This window comes from Psammomys obesus, unplaced genomic scaffold (assembly GCF_907164565.1).
Source record: "Psammomys obesus unplaced genomic scaffold, mPsaObe1.curated_primary_1811, whole genome shotgun sequence".
Classification (NCBI taxonomy): domain Eukaryota; kingdom Metazoa; phylum Chordata; class Mammalia; order Rodentia; family Muridae; genus Psammomys; species Psammomys obesus.
This window is the reverse complement of record NW_026596034.1, coordinates 9,810,836-9,835,347: the sequence shown is the minus strand read 5'-3', so window position 1 is coordinate 9,835,347 and position 24,512 is coordinate 9,810,836. Positions and strand designations below refer to the sequence as shown.

The following is a 24,512-nucleotide window of genomic DNA, read 5'->3' as shown; positions in this document are numbered from 1 at the left end:
AGCCCTTTGGAAGGCAGAGGTGTTTTCTGCCACGTTAGATAATGAAATTGGTCTGCTTATGCAGGGCGGGGAATTGAGGTTTGGGGCAGGGACAGCACGTTCTTTAAGAGGAATGCAGAAGAATTGTTGCCATCCCATAATGTGGTTCCATGCTCTGGTCTTCGCTTCTCTCTATGCTTGCATGGCTTATGGTGAGTCCCATGAAATACAAAGCTATAGAAGCCCTGTTCCAAGGAAGAGGTGGGCGGAACTGCAAGGGATGAAGGGCTTGGTTCTGTGGCATGCTTTATTCTCCCAGCTTGTGCTTGAATTTGGTTCAGTCATATCTCACCAGCCTTGGCCATGAGAGATGTCACAGAAGACCATAAAATTCCTGAGACCCTGCTGTAGGCATCAGGTTCAGGAGGCCAGCATGCTAACTGCCAGCTCCACACGGGGGGATTAAGAGCCTGGATTATTTCTCCTTTGATTCTTAGTCTAATGTCTAGCTGGATCTGAAATATCTAAACTAGATCTTTAAAACATTTTAGCAGAATATTAAAGAATCAACCAGTAGCTGGAATGTGGATCTAAAACCAGCTCAGGCTGTTGTTGGCTGTGTACCTTTCGGCCAGGCATTTGCTTTCCTGCCTGAGCAACCCCTTCCCTAATACAGAGATAAGCCTAAGAAGATAGTCTTAATGGGCTGTAGTGTAGAGAAAATGGTGCTTGTTTCTGGAATACTTAGGATAGCTAGAGGAGAATACATACATAGGACATGAGTGTTGCCAAGGGACGCCTGGCCATTCAGAAAGTTTGGGGTGGAGAGACTGGGGACAAAGGCCTTTAACATGTTCCTTGTTGAAGGAAGTGGGGAGGCAGAGGAAACTGGTGTGTAGGACTGGCTATGTGGAGTTATTTCTGAAAACTGTGGGGGCACATTGGTGTTTCCCAGTGTTCTGGTATTCGGGTTTGGGTGGCCAGGACAGGCTAGGGACAGCTCAGGCTATGAGAACCAATTAAAACTGTGTCTGGAGTGTGGATTCTGGAGTGGCTATATGCAGGGAGTGATGGTTCCCCCAGTCCTCAAACTAACTCCAGCAATCTTTTCTTTTTGTTTGTTTGTTTTTCAAGACACAGTTTCTCTGTGTAGCCTTGGTTTGTACCCTGGACTCATTTTATAGATCAGGCTGGCCTCGAACTCACAGAGATCCACCTGCCTCTGCCTCCCTGAGTGCTGGGATAAAAAGTGTGTGCCACCATGACCTCCTGGCTTCGAGAGTTTTTAAGAGAGAAACCAAAGTCTTTAGAAGTTCTAGATTTACAATCATTTTATAACTGGACAATTTTATAACTCCAACTCTAATTTATTCATTCCATCATTCTTGTGAGTGATGAAGAAATATTTAGCCCATTTTATGTGAGAAGACACCATGGTGTAGAGGGTTAATGTGACTTTCTCAAGGTCGCATGCATGGATAGTGGGAAATGTCTGGAATCCAGGTCTGAGCTTTCATTCTGGTGTGTTCTTGCTTCTTCTCCATGTCCACCAGGGCACACATCGTCACCACCTGTGGTGGACACTGTTCACGGCAAAGTCCTGGGGAAGTACGTCAGCTTAGAAGGATTCACACACCCTGTGGCCGTCTTCCTGGGAGTCCCCTTTGCCAAACCCCCTCTTGGATCCCTGAGGTTTGCTCCACCAGAGCCTGCAGATCCCTGGAGCTTTGTGAAGAACACCACCTCCTACCCTCCTATGTAAGCCGCTGGGGTAGCCCTGGGCCTCATTCAACAGGGACACTCTGTCTCAATGCTGCAGAAAGGGGTCAAGGGCAATTCTTTGGTCAGCTGTATTTTTTTCTGGAGTCCTTCAGAACAGTGTAGGAATTAAAGCAGTCCAGAATTGTCACAGATTTTTAGAGCCCTTCTTCACCATGTGTTTGTCAAGGGTCCTTGACAGGTGAGCCCTGGTAGTGTGAATCCATGAACAAAGGAAACAATGATCTTCATGATACTGGCTGTTAAGAGACAACGCAAAAATTAAGAAATGATTTAGAGACTATGCTAAGATATACTAAGCGCTTTGATGAGGTAAAGAAGTCGAAATGAAAGTTCGTGTCTGTTGTGTCTTGAATGCTGGTGGGGCAGTGGGGACTGAGTATGAATAAATGTGGGAGGCTGGCTGCAAATTCAGCCTGGCTACCTACTCCTGGGCTGAGTGCTGGCAAGGTGGGTGAAGAAAGCTGGAGGTTCCGGGTGGCCTGACAGCCACTCCCTGAGCTGGCAGGCATCTGCCAGCATCAGGTCAGACAGCACCCATCTCCTCGGGGCCTTCTGAGGGTTCCCACACCCCTACTTCATTTGGGCTTCTTGCTGTTTCTTTTTTTCTTTTAAAACGTTTATCATTTTCACTGTTTGCAAGTATGTTTGTAAAAAAAGAAAAAAAAGAAATGTTGAGAAACACAGGAAGCGGAGACAGGAAAACTAAAACCACACACCATTTCGTCAGCCAGAGAGAATCTCTGGTAACATTTCCGTCATGCTTTTCATCCTTTTATCTGTGGCATACGTTCTTCCTGATCCTACATATAGGCACTTCAGCTGACTCTTCACTCATAAGAATATCATCAGTAACATAACCATTCCATCCCATAATTGTCACAGCCTGATATAAGAAAGCTATCTTAATTTTGCTATTGAAATACAGTTTATTTACTCAATTTCTCTTTTGGAGGTGTCATTAAGTTGGCTTTGATATTCTTGGCAAAATAAATAAGAATATGGTAGATATGTTTTAGCTAAATAATCACACACTTTCATGAATATTTTAGCCCCAGAAATTACATTATTGAATCAAACAATATGTACTTTTGGCTTATTTTCTCTTCATAAATATTCTAAATAAACATGCTTCTTTCAGTGATATACAAGAAATTCTTATTTAATAGCTGCTTGCCAATGTTTGGATGGGCTTAATCAAAGAATGCTTTTTTTGTGGTTGTTAAATAAGGAAAACAATAGTATAAAACTCACATTAACAATGTATACCATCGGATCTTTGTGCTATATTTATGTAGATACTGGTGAAGTTGAACTCCTTTTCCTCTTTGATATTTGAAAAGTAAAATCTGTTATGAATATAATTCCCCCTGCTATTGTTGACATAGGGCACACTCTCCAAGATGGGGAATCAGAAATTCATCTCTACTATCTCAGATTCTGCCACTTGACAGCTATGTGATTCTGGTACCAGAGAACCTCAGTTTCCCCTTTTATACTATAGATAGCATGCTTTCCTTAGGGTCCACTGAGATCAGTGAATGTAGATTGTAATTTACCTGGAGTATAAACACTATGTTGTCCTCCTGGCCATGGGTTCTCATTTATAAACAGAGGATATAAAATAACATGCCTATGGTTGATCCAGAGCTTAAATGAGTTGTTGCATGAAGGGAATTTTTAAACCAACTCTGAGAACCAGTTCACATTAATAATTACAATCTAAGAATAACAGCTGAGACCTCTTATCAGGGATGCAGACAATGGTTACTGGGGTAGGTGGGTACCAGAACCTTAGCAGTCCAAAGCTGCAAGGCCCCTAGAGCCAGCATTCTTCCCACCTGTATCTGGAAGATTAGGGAGCTGAGCAGAAAATAAATTCTCCCAAGGTCGCCCAGAACCTTGGAGGAGTTAGTGGCTGAGGAAGGACAAGGATGCAGATCCTTGTCCCACAGAGATATGGCCCCTGACCTGCAACAGGCTGCCAGTCTGTGGAGGTAGTTCTGGTGATGCAAGTCTCTCAAGAACTGGATCAGGTTTTTCTGGTGGAAAAGTAGGCCACCCTATAGCCTATACAAAGCCTAGCAGAAGAAAGTCCATTAGGCTGGGCAGGAAGGGCCATCTTCCATGCCAAGTCAGCATGCAAGCAACCCCTTTAGTTGACTAAGGCAGTCCAAGCCCTCCAGGAAGAGGAATGATGCCAGATCTTACCCTCAGCAGAATCCTATGTTTCCTTAGGAACCACAAAGACCCTCTTACCCTTTGATACCAATCTCATCTCCAGCTTCAAACTTGTCAGTGCAAAGCCGAGCCCCAGGTGACATGTCCAGGATCTGTCTGATGGAATCTCAGATGTTCTTTCTCCCTCCCAGGTGCTCCCAAGATGCTGTGGCAGGGAAGATGCTCTCTGATTTCTTCACCAACAGAAATGAGAGTATTCCTCTCACATTTTCTGAAGACTGTCTCTACCTAAATATTTATACTCCTGCCAACTTGACAAAGAACAGCAGCAGGCTGCCGGTAAGCACCGGGCCCACTGATCTGGACTTTTGATTTCCACCATCTGGCTTTTCTGTGCAAGTGGAATGGGGTGAAGGAAGCTTGGGACAGGTGCTTCATGGGCCAGAACTAATTGGGAGATACAGAGCATTCTATAACTATTGGGAATGCAACTGTTCCTTCTCTCATGCTGTCCCAGTTATGTCAGTCAGACTGTGGTATAGCTTGCTGTCCATCTCACTTTTCCAAGTTCCTTTATGCTAACAGAAGACTAACTAACTTATCTTAGTTACTTGAGATAGAGTATGATCCCCAAAACAGCCCTGGTCTAATTTGCAGCAAATTAAAAATGAAAAAGATCTTAGAGAAAAATGACGAACTTTTTGTTTTATAGACAGAGAAACTGAGGCATAATTGAAGAGAAGGATGTCAAACATTAGTGATAGAGGATAAGAGCTTTGGATTTTCTGATCTTTAAACCATCATCTTTGGTGTGAGCAAAAAATTACAAGAGGCTGTTGAATTTTTCTCTGCCTTTGGTTTCTCTCATCTATCAGTCTTGATGCTTCTGGAATATCCATCTCTATCCTATTCTCCCACCTTAATTCTCCCCAAAAGATGTGGTCCCCAAAATTTGGGGGGACGGGGTGCTGAAGGATGATGATCTATCTTTTAAAACCTTTTCCATGCTTCTGAGAGATCACAATCTTTCTCTATCAGTTGGAGTGGAGACTTTCAATTTCTTGTAGTAGAAGCTGACTGGAATCCCCGAATCATTAGACATGTAGTTTGAAACTGTCATTTTGTAGAAGACACAAATTTTACATGGTTAAAGTACAAAGTGTAGCTGGCTGTGGTGGTGCACACCTATAATCTCAACATGCAGAGAAGCAGAGGCAAGTGAATCTCTGTGAGTTCAAGGCCTACCAAGCAAGTCCAGGACAGCCAACGTTACACAGAGAAATCCTGTCTTGGAAAACAAAACAAAAAAGTAAGCATGAGTAACATGACTACACTAACCAGTGGTCCCAGAACAGACAAGAACCATTGAAACCATGACGTGATTGCCTTGGCTCATCCATGTGATCCAGGTGTTGTGTAGTTTTCTCTTTAGAGTGTGGCTGAAACAACAACAAATGCCTTGAAGGTTATATATTGACAATATGACAAGATACAAAAGAAGATTTTTAAAAAGGAATCCAAAGGTAGAGTGGGTTAAAAGGAAGATATTGTGAGGGGGTCCCCCCCATCAGTGGACTTGGAAAGGGGCACGGTGGAGATGAGGGAGGGAGGGTGGGATTGGGAGGGAATGAGGGAGCGGGACATGGCTGGGATACAGAGTTAATAAAATGTAACTGATAAGAAAAAAATAAAATTAAAAAAATAAAAAATAAAATAAAATAAAAATAATTTAGAGAATTAAAACATAAAGTAGGATTACAATGTTCTCAGACTGAAGAATCGTGGAAGCAAATAACACTAAGAATGGGTTAAAAAGTTATTTCAAATGCTTGGAGGTCAGTTCTTGGTGTAAAGCACAAACTATACATTTTTCTTTGTTGGCAACATTATAATATTTTTAAATACTCTTACTGTGGAAGGAGGAGGAGAGAGAGAGAAAGAGAGAGAGAAAGAGAGCTACTGGGCTTGGCATAGACTTTTGAAACCTCAAAACTTAACTCCAATGATGTACCCACTTCACCAAGGAGTCCAAAAAACAAACACCACGGCCACACCTTCAAATCTTTCCAAAGCAGTTCCACCAAGCTGGGTCCAAACCTTTAAATATTTGAGCCTATATGGGTGTCATTCTCATTCAGACCGCCAAGGGCGCATGCATGGGTCTTGAGATAATCACCATGCCTAGAAAGTTTAACTCACCACGAAAGAGTTAACTGATATAAAGTATGAATTCAGGTTGATGTAGAGTCCGGGAATGAGTATTGGGGAAAACAGCACATCCTGGGTCCTTCCTGTGTCTGCAGTGAAGTTATCAGCATGAAGGCAGGCTGTGGCACTCAGGGTGGTTGTAAAAGGCATGCACCTCCAGATGACACAAAGTTGGCTGGTGGGCTGAGCATTGGTGACAGAAGATGAAAGAAGATGCTTTTTGTATCCTTGCTGAGCACTGGCAGACTTTGGGGGTTGGCTTCTTTGAGTCAGGATGAGGAAAAGACTATTGGGCCTTGCTATTAAGGGCAAAATCTAGCGTTACCGGGTAGTCCCTGAGCTCAGTGCTAAAATGACGGATTCCCTTTCTCAGCTGTGTTCTCTCCTCTCTGCCTGATTTGGGGAAACTCCAATTACTCTAAGGAGTGTCACATAACCCTCAGAAAGACTACAGGACCAGCCATTTCCCAATAAGAAACCCATCAGTGTGCATCTGAGGGCTCCTGGAAATACCCTCTAGGTGTTAATGAGATGTCTTGGGGTACTTTATCTTTCAAACAATGACCTTTTCCCATACATCTAACCATACCTAGAGTACTCTCCTCCCATATCTAGAGTACTCCCATACCTAGAGTACCCTCACCCTACCACTGCCGGTGGGATAATTAAGTAGCGTGTTCCCCTTCTTATGACAGGCTGCTGCCTGTAAATAAAGTATTCCTGGCACTCCTAGCCCCAGCACATCACATGGAAACCCTCTCACTGTCCAAGGTTTGTAAGTTCCTGTTTTACATGAAATAAAGGGGAGCACCACCATCCAGTTTACCAAAGATCGTCTGAGACTCATCATTTATTCTGGGGAAGGAAGGGCTCCCCTCCTTCCTGAAGGATTAGCCACTGGACTCCCAGGCTTGACTGTTGGTCTGTCAGCCACTTCCTTCTGGCCAACTCAAACTTCCAACGTTCATCAGCATGTCAGCGCAGATCACTGACCACCATCTTTCTCTAGCTACACCACCCACCGCAGTGCCCAGTTGTGAAGGAGAGCAACTGGCTGTTTTCAAAGCAGCCATTCTGTGAGCCCAATCCAAATCTGGCTCCTGCCACCTCCTCTTGGTTTCAGAGCTCTGAGCCTCTGTTACCAGCTGTTCTCAAAGCAGCTTCTGACTCACAGGAGTCAAGCTGGGCCCTGGATGCCACCTGGGTTGGGTTTCAGACTCCTGAGTTTCTTGCTGCCATCTGGTCTGGTCCTGGCAACCCAGATAAAAGAACAGTAGTGCTTATTTTAGAGAAATCCTTTCTCCTGCACCTCTCTTGGCTCTGTGTTACACCCTTCTTGGCCCAGAGACCAGCATTCCTGGGAGACAAAAGACCAGAACAGAGAGCGTCTAATGGCCTTCCAAGTTCTGTTTCTTCTGACCCTTGCTGTTGTGTGCTGCAGGTGATGGTGTGGATCCATGGAGGTTCTCTGGTGGTGGGCGGAGCATCGACCTATGATGGACTGGCCTTGTCTGCCCATGAAACTGTGGTGGTGGTGGCCATTCAGTACCGTCTTGGCATCTGGGGATTCTTCAGGTAGGGCATTGAAGACAGCACATTAGTTCTCATAATAATCTATTGCATACTGATAGAACAAAAATAAGAAAAAGTTGAATTTAGCTTTTTTTCTTTTTTGGGAATCAAAGTCCAAGTACAAATGACCTCATAGTGGCCTATAGTGAGGACTTTTATCTGCATTGCCACATAGCTTATAAATAAAAATGGAGTCTTTAGCCTCAATATCACATCTCATGGTGGTAGAGGAAACAAGAGAGGAGGTTTGTTCTTCCTACAAGAGCTTTCTCTTGGTAACTCAGGGTCCCATACTACACAGATACCTTCCCAGTGTAGTGCAGCAGCTAATGACCTCATCATCTGTCATTGGACCTTGTATTTTACAGAATCCATCACTGCATATTCTTGCCACATTGGGAAGCAATAAACCTTTGTATCACAAACCACATGTATGCCACAAGAGCTGCAAAGTCAAAGATTAGGACCCAGTTCTAGTGATGCAATTTCTTGTGGAGCTCTTCACTCAACTCTTTCAAAGTGCATCTGGTCCCTTCATTATTAGACCTCACTCACTTCTTCATTTGGTTGAAATATGGTAATTTGGGGGTCTTTTCTAATCACCCACTCTTGCTTCCAAATAAGTGACACAGGGACCTAGTAGATTTGTTTGACAAGTTTTAAAGCACTAGAGCTGGGTTGCTATTCATCTATTCTAACCCTCTTTGCTAGTCTGGCTGCTTCTCATCCACACAGCCCAAATTACTTGTCATATTGGTCCTGCCTAGGCTGCTTCTGCTCTGTCAGGTTGGTCCTTATCATGAGCTCCTCATGGCCATGTGCTTTATCTTCCTCTTCTTCCTTCTTCTCCTCTTTCTTCTTCTCTGCCTACCTTGTGGTCCCTACCTGAGATCCCTCCAACTGGGAAAAGAAGTTCAGCTTCCTTGTCCTCTCTTGTCCAGCTATAGGCTGGTCAGCTTCTTTATTAACTAATCAGAGATTTTGGGGAGTGGTGTTTACTCAACATTGACCAATGATCATGACAATGCCCACATCTGAACTGCAACCAGATCTCGGGGCACTGAAATCAGCATCTGAATACACAGAACAACAGAGCAACCCACAACACCATTCCTCAGCAATGCCTGACTATCTATTTTTGATCATTTGTACTGTTTCTCCTGCTTTGATTCTCACTCTTGTGAGGCCCTGATGTGTTTTTTATGGCCCATTCTTCATGTTCTCACTTCTGAAACACTCACCTCTGTTGACCTGTGCTGGCAGTACACCGCTTTCCATGTATGGTCAACATGCAGCACTAGTGATTGAATACTATACATCTCATATGGATGGAAAGAAGGGAAAGCCTCCTGAAAGAACTTAGTGAGTGCTCCTGCATGTTTTCACCTGCCCCTGCCACCCCAGCTTCTCTTCCCCCAGGCCTACTGTGACCTTCCTCAGTACTCCTCCTAACCAAATGTGACTCACTGGACCAGCCATAGACAGTTACTACTGCCTTCTTGAGATGATCCTTCTCCTAGCTTTAGTCATATTCCATCTTGCTGGTTGCTCCTTCTCCCTCTCCAGTAAAGCCCCTGAGTGATCCCGGCAGTACTTTTATAGCTCCGTGTTTATAGTCCTTTAAACCCCAGGTGCTCAGCTTTAGATACCTCTTTTTGTTTCCCTGGGCTGTCTACAAGATGCCTTTAGAGAGGTACATGGAACTGTAGACTCCATTTATCTCCCCAACAAAGATATCTTTTTCCTCAAAGGTCCCTGCATAGCTACTGACAGCTCCATCTTCCACTTTTTTTTCAGGATAAAAGCCTCATGGGAGCCTGGATTCTTCTTTCTATACTACCCTACATTCAGTTCCATATCAAAAATTTTTGGCTTCCTTTTGAAATACGCTCAAAATGTAGCTACCTTGAATCAGCTATTTCTGCCTACTAATCAAAGCCCTATGCCTTTGACCTGGGTAATTATCATAACTGCTTATTGTCATAATATTGCTAATACCTTGATTAGATTACACATATGTCAGAGTGAGTTATGACTCGCCGCTAGAGAGAGCCCCTGCTCGGTCTAGGTCTACAAGGACATGCAAGTCCTAGACAAGGCTCACAGCCATGGTCTTCCCAATTGCACACTAGCCACATACACAGCTTTGTTCCCATGGCCTTAGGGCATTTGTACTTACTCTATACCTTTCCTTAGATATTTCTGAGACAGATGTACTCATTCTTTTCAGGTCTCTATTAAATGCCATTGCCTCAAAGGATTCTTTATGGTTATGAAATCTTAAATTCTTCCCTTTAGACCTCCCCTGTCTCTTTCTTTGCCCATTTTACTCTTTCTACTAGATGATATTATGCCCTCTTTTCATCTGTCTAATTCTGGTTTTCAGTGAGAGCTAACTGTAGCCAGAAGGTTTTGTATTGTTTCCAGTTGTGTTCTAGATCTTAGACCACTTTTCCTTACATAATGGCTCCTCAGCACACACTTCCTAAGAGAGGAACACCTCACTTAGAACAATGCTGTAAGGATGAGGGGTAGATGTTGGTCCCTGCACCAGGGATACACAACCAGCCTTATTCCAGAAAAATCCCACACTAAGGACTTCTAGCCAATCTGTAGTCCTCAGAACGACGTGCCATATCTGTTCATACTTACATCCTATTCCCTTGCAGCACAGGGGATGAACACAGCCGGGGGAACTGGGGTCACTTGGACCAGGTGGCCGCACTGCGCTGGGTCCAGGACAATATCGCCAACTTTGGAGGGGATTCAGGCTCTGTGACCATCTTTGGAGAGTCAGCAGGAGGTGAAAGTGTCTCTGTTCTTGTAAGTGTCCCTGGCAACAGGCCTCACGCCCAAGTTTTATGCGGCTGCTAATAGGATCTCTTGGTGACCAATCAGTCCAGACATGGCACTTTTGCTCTCATAGTTTAATCTACTTATTGCATAACGTTGAGCTAAGGATCAACTTCTCCTTACCCTCAGAAAGATTAGAACTCAACTGATACTGGGACCATATCAATAACCAATTTTGTCTGTGCAGGTGTCACTATCTACCTTTTTCATGTAGAGTATTTTCCTCTTTGTGTTAGAACTTAGCATTAGAACTCAGTTTACCATTCATGAGAACTAGGGGTAGAGAGAGAGAATACAAATAAGGAAAAGACAAGAACATGAGTTAGACAGAGTGTTATTTAATGGTTCTAAGGTAGATCTGCATGTTGGGGGACTTGGTTATAGGCAAGGATTTTTCTCTGAGGTGGTATTAAGGCTTTTCTACTCTTAAGAGGGAGAACAGCTGGATTTGAGAAATGGGGGATGGGTGCTGTTAAAGGTAGATGAGGGAAAGAATGAGTGAATTAAGATATAGAGAGTATGGGACTCAGACACAGTCCAGGGGGACAGTGCCATGTTTTCTCAGTGTAGAAATAGGCTGTGGCCACTGAGGAAACAGAGGGTGTTGGGGGCTTGTGCGGGACTCTGGCTGCCTCAGACATGAGCAAAGGATTATCTCTAATATCTCATTGTTCAAATACATATTTGACATTATGAAAATATTTTAGTGTGTTTTTGAAGTACAGTAAATATTATATTTTAAATAAGCCTAAAAAAGCAACCTGGGGACTCACTATCCAGGCACCGTAAGTGTGGAAGTTTTGACAAACACATCATAGTTCTCCCAAATTTCATTTTTCTTTCCTCCTTCTGTCTGCCCTACCTTTCTGTTATCTTGTAGTCTTTGAGACAGGATCTCACTATGTAGCCCCAGCTGGCCTGAAACTTGCTATGTAGACCAGGCTGGTACTGAACTCACAGAGAGCTTCCTGCCTCTGTTTTCATTGAGATTAAAGGTGTGTGCCATCATGCAAAGTTCTACTTGTATCTATCTTTACCTACCCATGTAGCCTTTCTTATTATCTACTTACAATTTTTTAAACTATTTTAATATGGTGTAAATATTTCCCAAAATTTGTAAACTCTCTTATGTAACATTATCTTTTAGAATTGGAAGACATTCCATGGTTGAGATCACTGGTCTTTAACTTAGCCAGTCTCCTAAATTTAAAATATTGAGTTTGCCCTACACCATTTTTCTGGCAGGATCCTTCAGCTAGACAGGTCCTAGGCCCTAGGGGAGAACCTACTCGTATTATTCTGCCAACTGAACATAGTCTTAGCATAACCTCTAACAACTTACTATGGTACCTATAGGTTAGTGCATTTTCAACCCTCACCAGAGAAGCTTCTTTTTTTAGTAGACAGTGATTAATGAAGAGACCTACAACTGGTCAAAGTGCAGAGACTGAGGGACTGTAGAGTGCTCAGCCCTAAATGGGGCATCTACCTCACACCTCTCCTCCCCAAGACTCCAAGATTATTGCAGAAGAAGTGAGAGAGGATTGTAAAAGCCAGAGGTGGTGGTTGACTGCAAGAGGAATGGCACAGCAGGGCAGTTGCACAGATTGCCTCATGTTAGTTAACTCATGTCATGTCGTGACAGCATGCACAAGACCTGTGCCACACCAAACCAGAGGGAGAATGGCATGGAATTCCATCCTACCTGAGGAACTATTGCAGTTGATATGTGCTGAGAAAAGCAGTGCTGGTTTTCTTGAAGGAGTTGGTTTCTGCTAGGTAGAAAAGCTCCAGTGGATGGCCAAACCTTCAAGACTATACAGCTTCATGGGTTTAAAAAAAACCTAGAATATAAAATTGGGAAGGTAGAGAAGAGGGGTGGATCAGTGAGGAACTGGGAGAAGGGAGTGAATGTGATAAAAACTCACTGAATGGAATTTTTTAAAGATTTTAAAAAAGAAAGTTTCCCATTGTATCATGAGGAGTCTTAGATATCTCTGCTGCAGTTCCATTATCTTATGCTTTTTCTTCTTTCCTTTTCTCTGTTTTGGCTCACACACAGCACCTCAGGCATATCCCTGAGCTATAATCTTAGCTCTGCTCAATTGTTTTATAGTTCAAAATAATTTTTCATAGGATTAATTCCAAGTCATAGAAGCAGTGAAATAGAACTTGAGGTTAGGGATTGCTAACTCTTTTCCCGATAGTTTTGTTGTTTTGATTGGGTACTTAATAAACACTTCCTGTTCTGATTCTTACTCCAAACTCTGGTTCTACACCAGTGAGGTTCTCTTAGGAAATTTGGTCCCACAGGGAGCCTGGGATGCCTGCTGGATAGATGATTGCATCTGTAGGGCTCCAGCATCTTAGGTGAACAGCCAGGGCTACGGAGCCGATAGAGGGACACTTAAAGGGCAAGTGAATATAAAGTCTGCCTCTTCCCGTCAGGTGCTGTCTCCTCTGGCCAAGAACCTCTTCCACAGGGCCATTTCTGAGAGTGGTGTGTCCCTCACTCCTGGTATGGTCAGGAAAGATGTCAGACCCGTGGCTGAGGTAAGATATACCTTGTACAGTTCCCGTCCTTGGAAGTCTTTCTTACCTAAGGATTCAGGTCTAAGACAGATGGGATCCCAGCACAGAGAAGGGAAGTGGACACAGCCCCAGAAGTACTGTTTGCAAAGCAAAAAACGGTGTTCTCCGAGGGACTGTCATTGGGCAGACTATGTACTATGTACCTAAGGGCAGGCCCATAGGTCCAAAAATGGCCAACACAAAATGAACCCAGTGACATTTTTGGAGTTTTTGTTTTTGCTTTTTTTGTCTCATAACACTTTGTCTGTTTTTATTATTATTTTTTTTTATCTTACGGATCCTTTGCTTATATAAATTTTATGGTATTTCTATTTGCGAATGTGTGTGTATCTGTGTCTGTATGTGTTTCTTGTGCTTTTTCTTGCCCCTCCCACCACAGATTTTGTTATTTTCAGGTGCCTGTTTGTTTTCTAATGAGAGAAAAAAGTAAGAGAGAGAAAGTGAGGATTTGGGAGGTGGGAGGAATTAGGGGAAGGGGAAACCGTAATCAGAATATCCTGTATGAAGAAAACTAATGATGCTCAAGAAATCCCAGAAGTGAGACTGGCTGAGCAGGAAAGCCTGCAGGCCTCCATCCAAACCATATTATTTAAGCTTGAAAGCCTCTCTGCGTAAACTGTGCTCTCTAGCCTGCCTGTATGGTTTTGATGTATAGAGATATGAAGCCTCACACGTCACAGGCATTAGTGCTCCTTAAGTGGCAGGTGCAATAATCACCCTCATCTATTGGAAGAAAAATTGAAACAAATGGTCAGAGAAGGGAAGAGGCTATTGTGAAGCAGACAGTGAAATATAAGATTCTGTGCTCTTGACTGCACTGAACACAGCTTGTGTCAAAGACAGCCACTTTGACAATCATGTGTCCATTTATAATGTTCTTAGCTACCGGAAATAGAGAAATGCCAACATTTCAGTTAGAAACAGGTGTAAACCACCGTTGGTTACACTATTGTTGTTGGTCTAGAGAATTTGTACTTCCTTCCTTCTTTAGAGATTAAGGATAGTATCAGATACCATCATCTATGTTGATGGAGGGGAGGGACATTGATATTGACCTCTGCTGTTATTTTGATTTTGTCCAGCAAGTTGCTATTGCTGCTGGGTGTGAAACTACTACCTCAGCTGTCATGGTTCACTGCCTTCGCCAGAAAACAGAGCACGAGCTCTTGGAGACCACACTGAAATTGGTAGGTGAACTCATCAGAATGGTCCCACCTTATTCCTTGTATCAGGACTTATCTATTATCTGTACTTTGCTTTGGTTGATTTAGCTAGGGTAAGCTCTCACCCATTAGAAGCCTTTTGAGTCTAACCTGGAATTCTATTATTCAATGTTACTGTGGAATACTATGAATATAAAAACGCCCAATAGCAGCAGGATGAAAAGTTAAAGATTGGGGTTATGACCCATGTCACAGCACTGGCACAACATGGGCAGAGTCCACATCTTTTCAACCAAACCAAAAGAAACCAAAACAAAATAACAGAACTATATAATCATCTATAACCTATCCTAAAGCAGTGTGAATCATCCAATTAATGCTTCATATCTACTTTAAGAAATTAACAATCTCACATTCCATAACTAATTACTATTATAAATTTTAAGATGGGGTTATTAAGCACATTTTTAAAAGTATGACAATTTATCTTCACTGGTTAATTATAACTAAAAAAATTGCTTCCTTCCTTTCTTCCTTCCAAGTACTCCCACATACTCCTGAACACTCTCCTTAAAATCATGGCCTCTTTTTTTGCATTAATAGTTATTGCATTCATATATGTATTCAACTATTCACATATATTTCTAACCTGTTCAAGCCATACAATGTTACTTGTATGTGTGTTTTCAGGGTTGACCATTTGGTATTGGATGACCGATTGGTATGCTCTTCCCTGGGGAATAGCATCTCTCCAGCTCCCAGATCTCTCCAATTGCCTTTAGTTCTATGTGTAGGGTGAGGACTAATGGACTTTATCCCATCCACTTTGACATATCCATTGGTGTCATCACTGTTCAGCTCATATTTGGGAATTCATGTTGGTGAGCCTTTATGGTTGTAGAGTCTCACATTATGAGCAGAAACAACTTCTGATCCTCTGGCTCTTACAATCTCTTCACCTCCTCTTCTGCAACATTCCCTAAGCCTTAGGCACAGGAGTGTTTTATGGATACATTCATCAGGACTGGGCTCCACAACTCTGCATATTGATTGGTTGTGGTTTTCTGTTGCAAAGAGAAGTTTTCTTGATGAGGGGTCAAGACTACTCTTATCTGCGGGTATAAAGACAAATGTTTATAATTGTTGTTAGGGGTTATACTAACCATACCCTATACACCCCCCCACACACACACAATACCACACAAATAAGCCTTGTCGGGGTACAGCAGTTCGCAGTAGATGGATCCTAGGACTGGTTCGCATGTATAGGCCAGACCTGATAGCTAAGGTGTATCACTGTGAACACTCTAGTCTTGATGAACACACCACAGGAGAGTGTGGTTTAGAACAAATCAATGAGATTCCTGGCATCTGGGTTTACTAATGCAATTGAACACTCAGGACAAGAGGCCTCGAGGAGAGAAAGGAAAGAGCAACTGAATCTTCAAGTGACTCATATCCTAGTATGTGCACGCAGGAGATGTTACTGAGAACCTACACCACAGCTTTCCATGCTTCTTTATTGGCTTTTTTTCTGAAGCACATCTATCTTTTTGGCAGGTTAAAGACAGAGCACACTACACTTACCACTTATATCCTATTTCCTTAGGAACTTTCTGGTTCCAGCATTAGATTTCATTTCTCTTGGATTGACGGCTGCATGTATCTAGTCTCTAAGTTCAGGGATATGGTGACCCAACTCACATACAGAATTCTGAACTCATAAAGTTAGAGTGGGGAACAGTCAGGATGGGACAAACTGACTTTCTTTTGATGGGCTATCCTAATTCCTGCTCTGTCTCACCTTGAGGCCACTACGTCTTTGCCACCAAAGTCGTTTTGTTCTCCATTTTCCCCAAAGGAGAATTGGGCTGTTGTTACTGGAGCAAACAAGTAGGTAGATGCTACACCCTCTCCAGTGTCATCAGTGTAGCACATCAAGAGGTTGTGCTACTAGATGGGAGATAAGTTTTCTTCGGAAAGATGCTCCCTGGAGGTCCCTAGCAAGAACCCTAACATGGCCATCTAAGCCAAAAAGACGTATTCTAAAAGTCCCATGCTTACTCAGTTGCAAGATTGAATTGATGAGCCTTTTTGCTGTTTCTCTATGATTCTTGGAACAGTACAATTAACTATTCAAGGAAACATTTCTAATAGATTACTAAAAGCTTTAGCAAATAAGAGTAGAAGGAAAATAAAATTTTAGGAGAGGTAATAAATCAGATTTGGCATCAGGAATTGCTTGTGGAAAAACAAAACATTGTAGGTGGTAAAGGGACAAGAGTTTTAGGGCTTTCTAAAGAAAATATTTAATCAGGATCTGTTAGGATAATTGCTCTGGATATTCCGACGGCAGTAAAACTACTACAAAACCATTACCAAACACAGGTGTTTATGATGAGCCAGAAAAAAGATAAACATAGGAAGTCAAAATATTTTATATTATAGTATGAGTTTTGCGGGCAGGCTAGTTCAAACTATCTGTAAGGAAAGATTGTAAATCCTTAGCAAGACAAACAGGAGAAATTCCCCTCAATGCTTAAGTCTAGGGGGGTTGTAAATCTTTAGTCGACTTGGTTTGGAGGGCAATGACAGCCCCTGGCCTTCCACTCACTAATTAGTAGCAGTAAACTGCGTTAAACACCACTAGTTTAAGGTTTTGTATTTGCTTTGATTAAAAACTTTTAGGCCAAGATTTTTTGTAGACACTGCTTCTACCAGGTTACTCTTTCAGTTAAAATGTAAACGTTGTATTGTTGGTAAAAAGTCTGAATGCTCTGGGAAGTATGTCAACTTCAAGATGCTTCTTTATATAATCACTATATAAGTGCTAGCTTGACTTCAGTAAATTGCAGTAGATCCAAACCAATACCACTTGTGTGGTCTCTGTCATTTTGCCTACCTGTGTCTAATCTGATATCCAAACGCCTGATTCTCCCATGGGTGAGGGACTCCCGGCTGGGTTGGCCCGAGGCAGGTAGAAAGATAAAGAATATCTAAGGCATAGGCAGTGGGTCTGTCCATGGCTGAGTCTGAGAATCTGCCCCCTGGATGCTACCTTCCCTCATCCCAGCCTGTGCCCATTCATCAGCATATTCTGTGTAGGGTCCTTTCACCCTAGGCGCAAGTAAGGAGAAATCAGGCGGGAGAGCCTGATCCCCTGGGGATGAGGGTCAAATGATCAGCTTTTACAATGGAAACCATCTCACCAAAATCTCTACCTCTATCTTCACAGAAACCTTTTAAGGTCAACTTATTTGAAGACCCCAGAGAGGTAAGGACCTTGGCCTTTTGGATTATTAGTCTTTAGTCTGTCAGTTTATAGTCTTATTAGTGCTATTTTGTGGTTACCTCTGAATGAGAAATTTTCCCTCGTGGAGTCACATCATTCCTTGTGTGTATACTGCTGAGACCCTAGGCGGGAAAGTCATTTACCAGGGTAACAGCAGTGAACAGAAGGACCAGAGGTAAGTTCCATCTGCCTTCCACTCCAGCAGTCCCTGCCAGCAGTCTGCATCCCCTGCCAAGTTTCACATTCTCATTTACACTTTCTACTCCCACTGGGAGGAAGCTACATTAGAACCTTCTACTGTCAAGGGGCCAAGATGCCTGGCCAAAGGCCTTAGCAGCCTTCATTGAAAAGCTACAAGCATAGGAGGATGCCTAGAGGTAATCTGTGACAACAGAGGCATGACACCACTCAGCATCTGGGGAATTCCATCTGTGTCCCCTTTCCTGCCCTTAATACTCTTGGATCACTCATCAGTGGCTAAAGTCTGGGGACATTAGCTATGTAATAATACACATCTGGCCTCTCTGCTGACTGCATTGGTATCTCAGGACTTCCTTTATGGGTCTTACGAAGATGAGATGAGAGGTTTTTTTCAGCCATTCAAAAAAGTTTAAGTAAGGATCCACTGCATGGCCAAGTGTGATTTGTCAGCTGAAACAGGGCAGTGAAATAGAGAAGATTCCCTGGTCTATGGAACCTTTCATTTCACTGTTGAGATGTGTGTGTGTGTGTGTGGGGGGGGGTAAGGATGTTATGTGTTCACATTTAAGATAAAAAAAGAAATTGACAGATGGTGAGAAAATCTGGCCGTGACTTATTGTGAGGAGTAGGGTTGAGGGATGGCTTGGTGAACTGGTGGTATCTTAGCAAAGTTCTGGAGAAGGAGGCCAGCTGTCAGGAAACCTGGAGAAAGAGTGCTCTAGGCAAAACAAACACAACTGCAAAGTCCTGCTGCAGGGGATAGGTGTGTCTGGAGAGAGGCAGCGAGGGAGCAACAAGCTTGAGGCTGTAGAGGTGGAGAGGGGATTGGTCACTAAAAGGCTGAGAGGGCTTAGAGTAAAGCAGTGACAGAGTCTCAGGTCTTACAAGGTTCACACAGATGCCTGTCCCGGGTCTGGTGATGTACACCTTTAATCACGAGGGAGGGAAGCAGCAGCAGGCTGATTTTGGTTGATTTGAGGCCAGTCTGGTGTACACAGGAGTTCCATGGCAGCTGGAGCTATGTAGAGAAACCTTGTCTCAGAAAGTAGCAAAACAAAACAGCTAACACCAAACCAAAGTTTACATTTTACTTTCATGTGTGCAGGGAAGGATAGTATGTGGGTAGAGGATCCAGCGGGGAGGATTAGTTGCTCCCAGGGTCCAAGCACCAAGGTGGCGAGGTTGGTTGGATTCTTGGTGTTTCTGAATCACTGACATGACTTGCTGATGGACAGGGAGGAGAGGGTACCCATGGTCTCTCTGACCAGAATAGGCCAATGCCCATGGCTCCACAGTGCAACCTCATGCATCCCTGCATGGACAGCACTGATGACCACGACTCTCACGGTTGCTGATTTCAGTGTTCATCTCACAGATTCTAACCCGAACGGCCTGCCCAATCTCCTTTTTGGTCTTTGACATTCTTCTCCCTCTATTTGATTTTCTGCTCTCCCGTGCCTTTCATAACACTCAGGGTGGTGAGATCTTGTAGAGGAATGGAGCTGTTTTTCCTGACAGCCAGCAAGTGAAAAAGAAAGGGATGAGCATTGCTACCTGCTTTGAGACTTCTCCCCAGTGACCTGAAGACCTCACTCACACTGAGCTCCATAAAACAGAGATCTCCCCATCCCTATCCCAGCTACAAGCATGGGCTGCAGGTCAAACCAACACCCCACCCACTGGGATCACATAAGACCTAAACTGTAGCACCCCAGTCAGTCACCTCTTCAAAATAGTCTTGGTAGATACTGTGACACAGTAGGACAAATACTGAGCAGAAAAGGAGACACACTACCTGGTGCTTATCTCTCTCACTAGGTGCTCCTCCAGGGCCAGGGAATTTCCTAGAATTAGTCCTGCATACTGACACCTGCTATGTCGTTCCTACTGGCAACCGCATTCATTCCAGATCCCACTGTAGATGGAGAGAACTTCCCCACATGGCCACGCGCATCTTTCGTCAAATGAGCTGCCCCTGTTGCTAGCTCCCGAGGCTCCCTCTCTGCTCTGCACAGCTATTTTATGGCAGCAGTAGTTGGACTCAGTACTTCTTTATAGCCCATGTACTGGAAGAGGGTTTGACCCACTTTTTTTCATGTTTTGCTTATTTGAAATAATGAATGAGATTCCAGTTAAGGCACCTTGAGTGGAGAGCTCAATGCACCTCAAAGCTATTTATGCAACTCAAAGCACTCAGGTTCAGATGCAGATAGAAAAAAAAATGCATTCTGTTTCCACTAGTCATAGATTCTGTATGTATGAATGACTTGTTAAAACATTTGCAAGCGCAAGTCAATACTTATGACACTTGGAGTCTTTGGAATCATGTGCACAGAGCAGCAAGAACTTTGCCAGGTTCCCATGTGTGGCAGAGAGGGGACTCTTGCCTTCTTGCTTCCTTTCCTGTATTTCTCACGTTATCCCTTCACAGTCTCTTCAGTGCTGCATTTTAATTTTGTGGTGTTTGCTGTTTCCTTGGGAGAACTTTCAAGAGAACGATGAGGAGTTGTCTGGGGCTCCCATCCACATTTGTCTCTAAGATGCCACATGGAAAGAAGAGCTTCCCTCAGGTCACCTGGCTGTGACATCACTGTTGCTGGATATGCAGCAGTGTAGCACGTCTAAAAGAGGGAGGAGATGTGTCTGTTCGTCTTGCTGTGGGAAAGAACTGCTCCACCCACAATGTTTGATGGACAGCCAGCTAAGCCTGCAGATTCAGAGAGTGATTAATTTTTCCCTTTGTCCTGAAGACTTGGACTTTTTCATTCTTCCCTCCCCTCCTTCTTTTTCCTCTCTTTCTTCTATCCTTCTTTTTGAAGATAAAGTCTCAGTGTATAACCCAAGCTAACCTGGAATTCACTATGTAGCTCAGACTCACTTCAAACTCAGAGAAATCCTCCTGCCTCACCTTCCTGAGTGTCAGAATTTCAGGCATGAGCTTCTATGCCCTTCTCATGATGATGACTTGTAATGGAAAGCATGGTTGTGAGACTAAAACCAAAAGAAATTTACAATTAAGTTACTTGGGTCAGAAAAATGTTAAGCATTTTCCATCATATTTTATAAATTCTATATTCAATAATAAGCCTAAACAGCATAACGTGGTTATAAACAGGAATCCCCACACAAATAAGGGCTGGTGAAAATTTTGTAATTAGAGGCACTTAGGGTTCTAGAATTTTAGTTCTACAATTCTTCTTGGAGCAGTGACCCAATTTACTAATTCTGTATTTATTGCAACTTTAAAGACATAGATTTTGTGAAGAGCAAAACCTCCCTATGTGTGTAATATCTATATGTATATATGTATTCACATGTAAATAAACCTTAATTATTCACATATTTATATATTTGTTTATACAAATATTTATATCTTACTATATAGATTTCTTTTAAGTGAAGATGTCCTGCTCACCACTCTGCTTTACCATTGCTAGCTCCCCAGTAGAAATGTTCTGTCCTCACGTCTCACAGACTTGGTCCCCTTGTTAGGTGCCTTGTTAGCGCCTTGTTAGTTGCTCATAGCCACTGCAGTCTGGATTCTGGCGTTGCGTTCACAAAGGCAGGGTGGGACAAGAGCATTCCCTGGGAAGACGCGACATTGCGTTGTTCTCTCCCCTAGAACTGCCCCTTCCTGCCTACTGCAATTGATGGAGTGGTGCTGCCAAAGTCCCCAGAAGAGATGCTCGCTCAGAAGAATTTCAGCACGGTCCCCTACATGGTGGGGATCAACAAGCAAGAGTTTGGTTGGCTGCTTCCACTGGTAAGAAAGTACAGATGCCACAAGACACACCTCACTCTGCTCCTTCAAGGCCATTCTATTCACTACCTCTTCTCTGAGTCCAGAGGAGCTGCACACATTGTCAGGAGTAGACATTGCCATGAACAGCTTCTCTAGGATGGCGCAAATATTTCCTGGAGGCTCTTGTCATGCATCTCATAAACACTGTGTCTTTTCATTAATGAATGCTGAGATGCTCAGGTTGGACAGACCCACAAAGATACTAGTCGTGAAAGGAGGAGAGGGAGGTTCAGGAGAGCTGGACATGCCCAGCTCTGAACGTGCTTCCAGTCTGAATGTGCAGTCACAGGCACTGTAGATCTCCACACATGACTAGGCACCTCTGAGCACAGTTAAGCCAGAAGCTAGTTAAAACAGTAGCATAGCCTTTTTGCAATAATGTAACTGCAGTAAGTTAAACAATTAAGCATGACCTTAACCTAAATCTCTGACACTAAAAGATATGGATCCACGTCTCTGAGTGCAGAGGCTTGAGTGCAACTAACACATGCTGAAAGTTTGCAGATCTCTGCAGGAGGGGTTCAGAGATCACCAAGATCACCTGAGTCTGAGGGGTGTGTGTTCTATGTCTTCTGTCTCTGACCTTTCTGCTTCTATAGACACTTCCATTTAAATTTTTTTCTTTGACTGGAGGACCAGTATACACTTGTGTATACACATGTGTCAAATGCACACACACACATACACACACACACACACACACACACACACATTTGTGTTTCTTGAATTTCTAGATGTAAGTCATTGATTTTTTATTTTTTTCTGATTCATGGAAGATCTATGCTCATTGAGATACAACAAAAAAAATTCCACTTTTTTTAAAAATTGATTTGATTGATTTTCCTTTTGGGTTCTTTCTGCTAATTCTCGAGGACTCACAAGTACTTAATTTCTTCAACAGATTATGGGATATCCGCTTTCTTCAGGCAAACTGGACCAGAAGACAGCCACATCTCTTCTGAGGAAGTCCAGCCCCTATCTTGTAAGAGGCTAGGGGATTATGAAAATTGATTGAGAAGCATAGAAAGGCTGAGGGCTCATGCCAAATGACAGAAAATTCAATGCTGCAAACGTATATAGGCTTTCACTTTTATGTTTTTGACAATCACTCTAGTAGAGACTATACGGTTAAAGAGGTTCATGATCTTTGAAGACTTCTAATCTGTTATGTGGCTCATGATTTAAGGGCAAGGGCTGCTTTCTTGATCTATTTCAGAACATCCCTGAAGATGTGATTCCAGCAGCCATTAAGGAGTACTTAGGAGGGGCAGAAGATCCCGTCAAAAACAAAGACCTGTTTGTAGACTTGATTGGAGACGTGTTGTTTGCTGTGCCATCTGTAGTGGTGGCTCGCCATCACAGAGGTGAGACCTGGGGGTTGGTCCAGAGGGTCACCGACATCAGCATTAGTTCCTGACCCATTTACCTTCCAGCATAGACAGATGAAGAAGCTCTTGAGTGTTGGGCCCAAAGTCCTTGTTCTACATAGTCAGGCATGGGCATTGTCCTATTGTATTATCCGCTAGGAAGTAGCTCACGCTGAGGAAAGGATCCAAATGTATGTAGTTAATTTAGAAGGCTCCTGATGAAGCACTGCCAACCACATGTTTAATCTATATGATGGAAGCTGGAGAGTTCTAGAGAAAAGTCAGAGTTTCTTTTGGTGCTGGGGACATTGATACCATCAAAGTTTGTGCCTCCACATGAATTGTATATGGACCTGTGTCTTCTCAGAGGCTGGATCCCCAGTCTACATGTATGAATTTCAGTATCACCCAAGCTTCTCATCAGACCTGAAACCTGGGATGGTGATGGGAGATCATGGAGATGAACTCTTCTCAGTGTTCGGTGCCCCATTTACAAAAGGTAAAGGCTCCTTTTAGTTATGCTGAAGGTAGGAGGCCTGGATTCTGGTCTTGTTTGGGTGTTCTAGTCTTTTTTGGGTGGTCTTGTTTGGGTGTTCTCCTCTTTGATCCTAGTTTCATGGGTCATCAAAATGGAGCTAAGTTAACTTGGGCAGTCCCTAGCATTTCTAATGGACATGGAAGAGGACTCTGTTTGTGTGTGCGACTTAAAAAAAGACCCAAGACCTGCTAACTATCCTATGAGGCAGAGAGAACCCTGGGTTATGTCATTTCAAACTTACGGTAAAAGGCTGAGATATGGTATGGGAAACAAAAGGAGCTGACTTACTGAAGGACTATGTGTGCATTGCTGAAAGTGTGAAATTGGCCAGTATTTTATTCAGATGCAGATTTGGTATTCAGTTGATATGGGATAAGGGCTGAGAGTCTACAGTGTTGATGGCTCCCATGGCAATGATGTTGCTGGCCTGTGGACCAGGATGAGCAACAGAGGGCTTTTATCCTCTTCCTCACAGGGGGTGCCCCAGTTGAAGAGATCAACATCAGCAAGATGGTGATGAAGTTTTGGGCCAATTTTGCTAGAAACGGGTGAGACTAGTAACAATGATGGGTTGGGAAATGGTAGATTTTAATGATTAAGTGGTCAAAGACCTGGGCATATGACAATAGTACTTTGACAATGAGAACTCTCTAATGGTAGCCAGGCTGTCCAAGGAGATGGAGCACTTCTCATCTCCAGGGCCATATAGTCCCTTGCAGCAATATACCCAGCAATATACCATCAAATTATACAGAAGTGTGGAAGCCACATAGCAGGTATAAGAAACTTTGATTTTGATTCTAGGAACCCCAATGAGAGGTCATTGCCTGAATGGCCAGAATACAACCAGAAGGAAGGATACTTGAAGATTGGTGCAACTACTCAGGCAGCCCAAGGCCTGAAAGATAAGGAAGTGGCATTTTGGACTAAAGTTTGGACCAAAGAGGCAGAAGGGAATCTCCTCCAAGAAAAAATTGAGCTCTGA

At 43.2% G+C, this 24,512-nt stretch overlaps 1 protein-coding gene across 1 annotated transcript; it reads left to right on the top strand.

Moving 5' to 3' along the window:
- The first annotated feature begins 139 nt into the window (after nt 1-139).
- On the top strand, nt 140-24,512 carry LOC129686915 (liver carboxylesterase 1-like). The gene is made up of 14 exons (XM_055621077.1): nt 140-191; nt 1,533-1,737; nt 4,131-4,278; nt 7,589-7,722; nt 10,389-10,542; nt 13,021-13,125; nt 14,247-14,351; nt 17,563-17,601; nt 21,443-21,583; nt 22,524-22,604; nt 22,839-22,986; nt 23,357-23,488; nt 24,003-24,075; nt 24,332-24,512. Exons 1-14 carry the CDS (start codon nt 140-142, stop codon nt 24,510-24,512), a joined length of 1,698 nt encoding a protein of 565 aa, XP_055477052.1.

Coding starts and splice junctions, on each gene's coding strand:
- LOC129686915 (XM_055621077.1), top strand. CDS start 140: ATGTGGTTCCATGCTCTGGTCTTCGCTTCTCTCTATGCTTGCATGGCT. Junction 10,543..13,020: donor GTGAAAGTGTCTCTGTTCTT/GTAAGTGTCCCT, acceptor TCTTCCCGTCAG/GTGCTGTCTCCTCTGGCCAA. Junction 21,584..22,523: donor TTGGTTGGCTGCTTCCACTG/GTAAGAAAGTAC, acceptor TTTCTTCAACAG/ATTATGGGATATCCGCTTTC.